The sequence below is a fragment of the Silurus aristotelis genome (assembly GCF_946808225.1).
Source record: "Silurus aristotelis genome assembly, chromosome: 24".
In the NCBI taxonomy this organism is placed as follows: Eukaryota; Metazoa; Chordata; class Actinopteri; order Siluriformes; family Siluridae; genus Silurus; species Silurus aristotelis.
The window spans coordinates 299,131-308,470 of record NC_139597.1 but is presented as its reverse complement, the minus strand read 5'-3'; the positions used below and the strand labels follow the sequence as shown (position 1 = coordinate 308,470).

General features: G+C 42.7%; 1 protein-coding gene across 1 annotated transcript in view; it reads left to right on the top strand.

The window, feature by feature from the left end:
* Positions 1–8,889, top strand: part of glipr1a (GLI pathogenesis-related 1a) — a 13,202-nt gene extending 4,313 nt beyond the window's left edge. The window contains exons 2-7 of the mRNA XM_083529062.1: positions 2,172–2,401; positions 2,615–2,848; positions 3,093–3,211; positions 8,241–8,326; positions 8,456–8,482; positions 8,647–8,889. Coding sequence (XP_083385188.1) covers positions 2,222–2,401; positions 2,615–2,848; positions 3,093–3,211; positions 8,241–8,326; positions 8,456–8,482; positions 8,647–8,804 — 804 coding nt within the window. The 5' untranslated portion in view covers positions 2,172–2,221 and the 3' untranslated portion in view covers positions 8,805–8,889. The remainder of the gene's footprint in view (positions 1–2,171; positions 2,402–2,614; positions 2,849–3,092; positions 3,212–8,240; positions 8,327–8,455; positions 8,483–8,646) is intronic.
* Positions 8,890–9,340: the final 451 nt, after the last annotated feature.

Here is a 9,340-nt window from a genome sequence, read left to right as displayed (position 1 = left end):
GGGTTGATAACTGCAGTTTGAAGGATTTAGGTACAAAACCAGTGCTAATGGAAGAGTTTATTATTTTAAAACAGGTTCAATTCCCTCTGGAATGATCTGTTTGAGGAAACTTGTAGGTGAGGGATGGAGATGCAGGTTGATGATTTTGATGAGGAAATAAATGAAATGAAGTTGTTCTCTTGAATAGGAGTAAAACTTTGTAATTGATGGTCTGTTATAATGACACTGCTGTCTACAGGGTTATTTATAAAATAGTCTGGATTTATTTTAATCCTCTGGATTTCTTGCCTGATGTTTTCAACTTTATTATTAAAAAGTTGATGAAATCATTACTACCTATTGATGGTGTGCATGTGAGTGCAGTGCTTTTATTCCCTGTTCATTTTGCTGCAGTACAGAATAAAAATCTAGGATTCTGCTTGTTATTTTCTATGAGGGTGGAGAAATATGCTGATCAGCAGCACTAAGAGATTTTCTAGAACTCAGGAGATTCTCCTTCCATGCTATTTGAAATACTGTTCATTTTGTTTGACTCCATTTACATCTTAATTTCCGAGTGGTCTGTTTTAAGGTGTGTGTATGAGCATTATACCACTGTGCTGATTTTTTCTCCCTGATTATTTTGGTCTTAAGTGAAGCTCCATCATCTATAGCAGACATGGGCAAACTACGGCCCGTTGGGCTTATTAATCCGGGCCGCCGAACATGACCATCTTATGAGCCCTTTTGCAAAAATGATCTTATGAAAGAAAAGAAAAGTGGATAGTGAGCGCCGAGTGTTTAATACGATGTGGACAACAAAATATTTTTTCACTGAAGTCCGATCAAATGCTGTATGCCTAAGCTGGCAGCTAATTTACAGACTTAGCAACATTTTTTTCCACGGGCAAACTGCGATTCAAGGGTCAAGTACCAAGGTAAGTTTTTTGCTGGCATTCACATTAGCGAGAGATAGCAAGCCTTACTCCGAAGGCGAGTTTTTAAAAGATTGCATGGTAGAGACGGCAGGTGTCTTGTGTCCGGAGAGACAAGGCAAGTTTGAAAAAATCAGTTTGTCACACAGAACTGTGACTCGCCTTTTAGAACTGATTGACGAAGATATTGCAGCCAAATAAACAAAAAAGCTGAGTCCTTCAAGTTATATTCACTAACAACAAGTTGTTGATCTTTTGGCACTTGATGACACTGAAATTGTGTTTTTCTGCTGTGTTTATTTAACTGTAATTTAATAAATTAATGATTAATTTAATTAATGCATTTGGAAAACAATTTGTACAATGAGCCCTGCATATTCATGCGTTGCTACATGTTACAGGCCAAATCTCTAATGTAATATATATATATATATATATATATATATATATATATATATATATATATATATATATATATATATATATATATATATATCCTGGCTCGGCCCCTCTGTCAAATTTTAGAACCCATTGTGGCCTGTGAGTCAAAAAGTTTGCCCATCGCTGATCTAGAGTGTAACGAAACGTTGATTCTAGACATTCATCTTTTAAATTCATCAAAATGAATATTGAAGTCACCAAAAATGTATGCTTTTTGTAAAGAAGCAGCTGGATTTGTGATAAAATCTGCAAATTCTATGAGAGTCGGGCCCCTGGGGGTCTATAAATAATAATTAATGGAATTGACAGACTGGACCTGCTTTCAGACACTTAATAGTTGATGTTGGTGTAAAGAACTTCAAATGTGTTACATTTGTGTTTAGTTTAGTAAAGTGTGTGATGCTTAGATTATTTAAATAAATAGCTGTGACTCCACCTCCTCTGCCATTTAGACGGCCCTGGTGTATGGAACTACACCCAGGAGAAATCGCTTCATGTAACGTTAGATATTCGCTCAGTTGAATCACTATGAGTCTCTGATGTAATGATTGTGTTGAGTGTGGTTGTGATTTAGGAACAGATTCCTGTGGATTTCTGTGGAAATAAAGTGATCAGTGACTGATTATGTGTTAACTATACAACTATGTGTAGTGTAGAGTGTGTTTGCAGGTGTTTTATGTATGTGTGTTGCATGCGTATGCTTGTGTGTGTGTGTGTGTGTGTGTGTGTGCATGCATGTGTTTTTGTGTGTAAATTTTCTAACTTCTTCAAATGTAACACTAAGCTCTACACTCGTTTCCTTCCTTCCTGTTTTAGTTGGTGTCAGCGAGTCCACATCCTGCTCTTCTCACACTCGTTCTCTCATCATGGCTAGTGTTCTTCATCTCTTCTTCCATCTCGTCCTCCTCCTGCCCTCACTCTCCTTGTCCATGAGGGAAAACTCACTTCCTGACATCACACACCAGGAGTTCATTGACATCTGTTTAAAGGAACACAACGAAGCTCGCTCGAACGTCAAGCCTTCAGCTAGCAACATGCGCTACATGGTAAGAAGTAGTCAAGAGTCAAACACTGATCAGCAGAAATCCAGGAGACATGATGAGCTGGAAGAAAGTGTGGTGGTGAAGAACAACCCGACGTGGAGCAGAGAGCAATTAAATAGAGGTGTGAGACTCAGGATGGAGGTTTGAGTCTCAGCTCATGTTTAATATGTATGAAAATATCTGACCCCTATGGGTGTGTGTGTGTGTGTGTGACAGACTTGGGACGATGGCCTGGAGGTCCTGGCAAAGGCGTGGGCAAAACACTGTGTGTTTAAACACAATCAGAGACGAACTCACCCAGTGTTGCTCTCAGTCGGGGAGAACATCTGGGCTGGAACCGGTCACAGAACATTTGACATGAAATTAGCGATAAAGGACTGGGTCGATGAGGTGAAGGTGTTTAATTACAACACACTCAAATGCACCGAAGTCTGTGGCCATTACACACAGGTACCTTCAACATACACCTCATTTCTACAATAAATCCATCTCAGGTCCTATCTGCCATCTACACTGAAACTCATGATAAGTCTATTAATTCTGATGGAGAGAATACAGAGAGAAACTTGTGGAAGAGGAACGTTATATGTTGTATAATATAATAAGTTTAAAACAACACTTAATTATTAGATAAAGCATGCATGTTGATTGTGTGTGTGTGTGTGTGTGTGTGTGTGTGTGGTGAGTAATGCAGGTGGTGTGGGCAGACTCGTATAAAGTGGGCTGCGCTGTGAGTCTGTGTCCTGAAGGTGTGAAGGAAACAACATTCTCACACAGACCAGGAACCATTTTTGTGTGTAACTACGCAACATCGTGAGTCTGAATATAATTACCAAGTATTCAGCGTTCACATACTGGTAGGAGCTCAGTGGTTAAGATTCTGGGTAACTAATAAGAAGGTCAGGGGTTCAAAGCCCAGTATCAGCGAGCTGCCACTCTCAGGGGCCTCAAATCTCAGTGTTCTCAGCTCAGATTCCTACATCACTGATATGTGAATTTCACTCTGCTGTAAAGTACAGGAGCACAATTATCTCACCTTCAGTTGTAGGTCATGACCCCAACCCTAATTCTTACCCTAAATAACTCCTGACGTGGTTGTGTGGTGGTAGTAAGTGGTTATGTGGTGGTTGTGAGGTAGTGAGTGGTTATGTCATGCTGTTGTGAGTGGTTATGTAGTGGTTGTGTGGTGGTAGTGAGTGTTTATGACATGGTTGTGTAGTGGTAGTGAGTGGTTATGACATGGTTGTGTGGTGGTAGTGAGTGGTTATGACATGGTTGTGTGGTGGTAGTGAGTGGTTGTGAGTGGTTATGACATGGTTGTGTGGTGGTAGGGAGTGGTTATGATGTGGTTGTGTGGTGGTGGTAGGGAGTGGTTATGATGTGGTGGTGAGTGGTTATGTAGTGGTAGTGAGTGGTTATGTAGTGGTTGTGTGGTGGTAGTGAGTGGTTATGTAGTGGTAGTGAGTGGTTATGTAGTGGTTGTGTGGTGGTAGTGAGTGGTTATGACATGGTTGTGTGGTGGTAGTGAGTGGTTATGATGTGGTGGTGAGTGGTTATGTGGTGGTAGTGAGTGGTTATGTAGTGGTTGTGTGGTGGTAGTAAATGGTTATGACATGGTTGTGTAGTGGTAGTGAGTGGTTATGACATGGTTGTATGATGGTGGTGGTAGTGAGTGATTATGTAGTGTTTGTGAGTGGTTATGTAGTGGTTGTGTGGTGGTAGTAAGTGGTTATGTGGTGGTTGTAAGGTAGTGAGTGGTTATGTCATGCTGTTGTGTGGTGGTTATGTTTTGGTTGTGTGGTGGTAGTGAGTGGTTATGATGTGGTGGTGAGTGGTTGTGTGGTGGTAGTGAGTGGTTATGATGTGGTTGTGTGGTGGTAGTAAGTGGTTATGTGGTGGTTGTAAGGTAGTGAGTGGTTATGTCATGCTGTTGTGTGGTGGTTATGTTTTGGTTGTGTGGTGGTAGTGAGTGGTTATGCTGTGGTGGTGAGTGGTTATGTAGTGGTTGTGTGGTGGTAGTGAGTGGTTATGATGTGGTTGTGTGGTAGTGAGTGGTTATGTAGTGGTTGTAGTGAGTGGTTATGACATAGTTGTGTAGTGGTAGTGAGTGGTTATGACATGGTTATGTAGTGGTTATGATGTGGTTGTGTGGTAGTGAGTGGTAATAGTGGTGGTAGTGGTTGTGTGGCGGTAGTGAGTGGTTATGACATGGTTGTGTGGTGGTAGTGAGTTATTATGATGTGGTTGTGTGGTAGTGAGTGGTTATGACATGGTTGTGTGGTGGTAGTGAGTGGTTATGACGTGGTTGTGTAGTGGTAGTGAGTGGTTATGAAGTGGTTGTGTGGTGGTAGTGAGTGGTTATGATGTGGTTGTGTGGTGGTGGTAGGGAGTGGTTATGATGTGGTAGTGAGTGGTTATAAAGTGGTTGTGTGGTGGTAGTGAGTGGTTATGTAGTGGTTGTGTGGTGGTGGTAGGGAGTGGTTATGATGTGGTGGTGAGTGGTTATGTAGTGGTTGTGTGGTGGTGGTAGGGAGTGGTTATGATGTGGTAGTGAGTGGTTATGAAGTGGTTGTGTGGTGGTAGTGAGTGGTTATGATGTGGTTGTGTGGTGGTGGTAGGGAGTGGTTATGATGTTGTAGTGAGTGGTTATGTAGTGGTTGTGTGGTGGTAGTGAGTGGTTATGATGTGGTTGTGGTAGGGAGTGGTTATGATGTGGTAGTGAGTGGTTATGAAGTGGTTGTGTGGTGGTAGTGAGTGGTTATGATGTGGTTGTGTGGTGGTGGTAGGGAGTGGTTATGATGTGGTGGTGAGTGGTTATGTAGTGGTTGTGTGGTGGTAGTGAGTGGTTATGACATGGTTGTGTGGTGGTAGTGAGTGTTTATGACATGGTTGTATGATGGTGGTGGTAGTGAGTGATTATGTAGTGTTTGTGAGTGGTTATGTAGTGGTTGTGTGGTGGTAGTAAGTGGTTATGTGGTGGTTGTAAGGTAGTGAGTGGTTATGTCATGCTGTTGTGTGGTGGTTATGTTTTGGTTGTGTGGTGGTAGTGAGTGGTTATGATGTGGTGGTGAGTGGTTGTGTGGTGGTAGTGAGTGGTTATGATGTGGTTGTGTGGTAGTGAGTGGTTATGTAGTGGTTGTAGTGAGTGGTTATGACATAGTTGTGTAGTGGTAGTGAGTGGTTATGACATGGTTATGTAGTGGTTATGATGTGGTTGTGTGGTAGTGAGTGGTAATAGTGGTGGTAGTGGTTGTGTGGCGGTAGTGAGTGGTTATGACATGGTTGTGTGGTGGTAGTGAGTTATTATGATGTGGTTGTGTGGTAGTGAGTGGTTATGACATGGTTGTGTGGTGGTAGTGAGTGGTTATGACGTGGTTGTGTAGTGGTAGTGAGTGGTTATGACGTGGTTGTGTAGTGGTAGTGAGTGGTTATGAAGTGGTTGTGTGGTGGTAGTGAGTGGTTATGATGTGGTTGTGTGGTGGTGGTAGGGAGTGGTTATGATGTGGTAGTGAGTGGTTATGAAGTGGTTGTGTGGTGGTAGTGAGTGGTTATGTAGTGGTTGTGTGGTGGTATCAAGTTGTTATGACATGGTTGTGTGGTGGTAGTGAGTGGTTATGACATGGTTGTGTAGTGGTAGTGAGTGGTAGTGAGTGGTTATGACATGCTTGTGTGGTGGTTGTGTGGTGGTAGTGAGTGCTTATGATTTGGTTGTTTGGTAGTGAGTGGTTATGTAGTGGTTGTGTGGTGGAAGTGAGTGGTTATGACATGGTTGTGTGGTGGTAGTGAGTGGTTATGACATGGTTGTATGATGGTGGTGGTAGTGAGTGATTATGTAGTGTTTGTGAGTGGTTATGTAGTGGTGGTGTGGTGGTAGTAAGTGGTTATGTGGTGGTTGTAAGGTAGTGAGTGGTTATGTCATGCTGTTGTGTGGTGGTTATGTTTTGGTTGTGTGGTGGTAGTGAGTGGTTATGATGTGGTGGTGAGTGGTTGTGTGGTGGTAGTGAGTGGTTATGATGTGGTTGTGTGGTAGTGAGTGGTTATGACATAGTTGTGTAGTGGTAGTAAATGGTTATGACATGGTTATGTAGTGGTTATGATGTGGTTGTGTGGTAGTGAGTGGTAATAGTGGTGGTAGTGGTTGTGTGGCGGTAGTGAGTGGTTATGACATGGTTGTGTGGTGGTAGTGAGTTATTATGATGTGGTTGTGTGGTAGTGAGTGGTTATGACATGGTTGTGTGGTGGTAGTGAGTGGTTATGACGTGGTTGTGTAGTGGTAGTGAGTGGTTATGAAGTGGTTGTGTGGTGGTAGTGAGTGGTTATGATGTGGTTGTGTGGTGGTGGTAGGGAGTGGTTATGATGTGGTGGTGAGTGGTTATGTAGTGGTTGTGTGGTGGTAGTGAGTGGTTATGTAGTGGTTGTGTGGTGGTAGTGAGTGGTTATGACATGGTTGTGTGGTGGTAGTGAGTGGTTATGACATGGTTGTATGATGGTGGTGGTAGTGAGTGATTATGTAGTGTTTGTGAGTGGTTATGTAGTGGTTGTGTGGTGGTAGTAAGTGGTTATGTGGTGGTTGTAAGGTAGTGAGTGGTTATGTCATGCTGTTGTGTGGTGGTTATGTTTTGGTTGTGTGGTGGTAGTGAGTGGTTATGATGTGGTGGTGAGTGGTTGTGTGGTGGTAGTGAGTGGTTATGATGTGGTTGTGTGGTAGTGAGTGGTTATGTAGTGGTTGTGAGTGGTTATGACATAGTTGTGTAGTGGTAGTGAGTGGTTATGACATGGTTATGTAGTGGTTATGATGTGGTTGTGTGGTAGTGAGTGGTAATAGTGGTGGTAGTGGTTGTGTGGCGGTAGTGAGTGGTTATGACATGGTTGTGTGGTGGTAGTGAGTTATTATGATGTGGTTGTGTGGTAGTGAGTGGTTATGACATGGTTGTGTGGTGGTAGTGAGTGGTTATGACGTGGTTGTGTAGTGGTAGTGAGTGGTTATGAAGTGGTTGTGTGGTGGTAGTGAGTGGTTATGATGTGGTTGTGTGGTGGTGGTAGGGAGTGGTTATGATGTGGTAGTGAGTGGTTATGAAGTGGTTGTGTGGTGGTAGTGAGTGGTTATGTAGTGGTTGTGTGGTGGTATCAAGTTGTTATGACATGGTTGTGTGGTGGTAGTGAGTGGTTATGACATGGTTGTGTAGTGGTAGTGAGTGGTTATGATGTGGTTAGTGGTAGTGAGTGGTTATGACATGCTTGTGTGGTGGTTGTGTGGTGGTAGTGAGTGCTTATGATTTGGTTGTTTGGTAGTGAGTGGTTATGTAGTGGTTGTGTGGTGGAAGTGAGTGGTTATGACATGGTTGTGTGGTGAAAGTGAGTGGTTATGACATGGTTGTGTGGTGGTAGTGAGTGGTTATGACATGGTTGTGTGGTGGTAGTGAGTGGTTATGACATGGTTGTGTGGTGGAAGTGAGTAGTTATGACGTGGTTGTGTGGTGGTAGTGAGTGGTTATGACGTGGTTGTGTGGTGGTAGTGAGTGGTTATGACGTGGTTGTGTGGTGGTAGTGAGTGGTTATGACATGGTTGTGTGGTGGTAATGAGTGGTTATGACCTGGTTGTGTAGTGGATATGTGGTGGTAGTGAGGGGTTATGACGTGGTTGTGTGGTAATGACATGGTTGTCTGGTGGTAGTGAGTGGTTATGACATGGTTGTGTGGTGGTAGTGAGTGGTTATGACGTGGTTGTGTCGTGGTAGTGAGTCATCATGACGTGGTTGTTTGGCAAAAAGAAATCTGTATAAAATAATTGAAATGTTAAAGGAACTAGAGCTAAAGTTAAAGGTGTGTGTTGTGATTTTAGGGGAAACGTCAATGGTGTTCATCCGTATAAAGCCGGAGTGTCCTGCAGCCAGTGTGGAGGAGAGACATGTGAGAAGAATCTCTGCAGTATGTCAGAACTTTTTACAATTTAATCTCATCATGCTTAAAATTAATCTGTCTCTCACCTCTGCCTTGACTGCCTTTACTCTGACTAAAAAATTTAGTTCATTACTAACATTGATCACCTTTTTCCAGAAAACTCAACACGAGACCATCCCATACGTAAGAGATCATTTATTTACTCTACACACTCTGTGTTTACTGTAGGAGATTATCATAGATTATTTTATTACTGCTTTAAGACTATTTTTAAAAGCACTATACAAATAAAAACAAAATGAACATCTGTCTCCTCTGTGTGTGTGTGTGTGTGTGTGTGTGTGTAGCTAACAGCTGGATTCCAGACTGGGACCCTGGTCTGCGTGAGTGTGGTGTGTTCTGTAAAACAGTGTTGATTATCAGACCCGTGTCTCTGCTGATGATTTTTGGAGGGGTGTTTTTAATTCAACGTCGCTGTCCAAATATGTTCGCATATATAAACTAACACACACACACAGTCTCCATGCTGAAATTAACATGTCTATGAACGTTCATTTCTTTACTACTTTCACTGAAATGAAGAAAATAAAGACAGCTATTCAGTATTATTTTCTCCTGTTTCTTTTTATGTTTAATTTTAAAGTTTTAGTTCAAGCTCGTGACCAGGTCCCCTGGTGGTCTAGTGGTTAAGATGCAGCGCTCTCACCGCTGTGACCCGGGTTCGATTCCCGGTCAGGGAACCATCCCCAGCCACTCTTAGTGCCGGTCCCAAGCCCGAATAAATTGGGGAGGGTTGCGTTAGGAAGGGCATCCAGCGTAAAACATGTGCCAAATCAAACGTGCGAAAGATCCGCTGTGGCGACCCCTAACGGGAGAAGCCGAAAGAAACTAAGTTCAAGCTCGTGACCACCAGAGGGCAGTGAGAATCGTGCACACACACACACACGAGTCAGACATGGGTACAGTAAACACACACACAGGAATTAAATGAACTGATACAATGTGCTTTAGCTCGATCTTAAATCTACTCTCCTGGTAAAG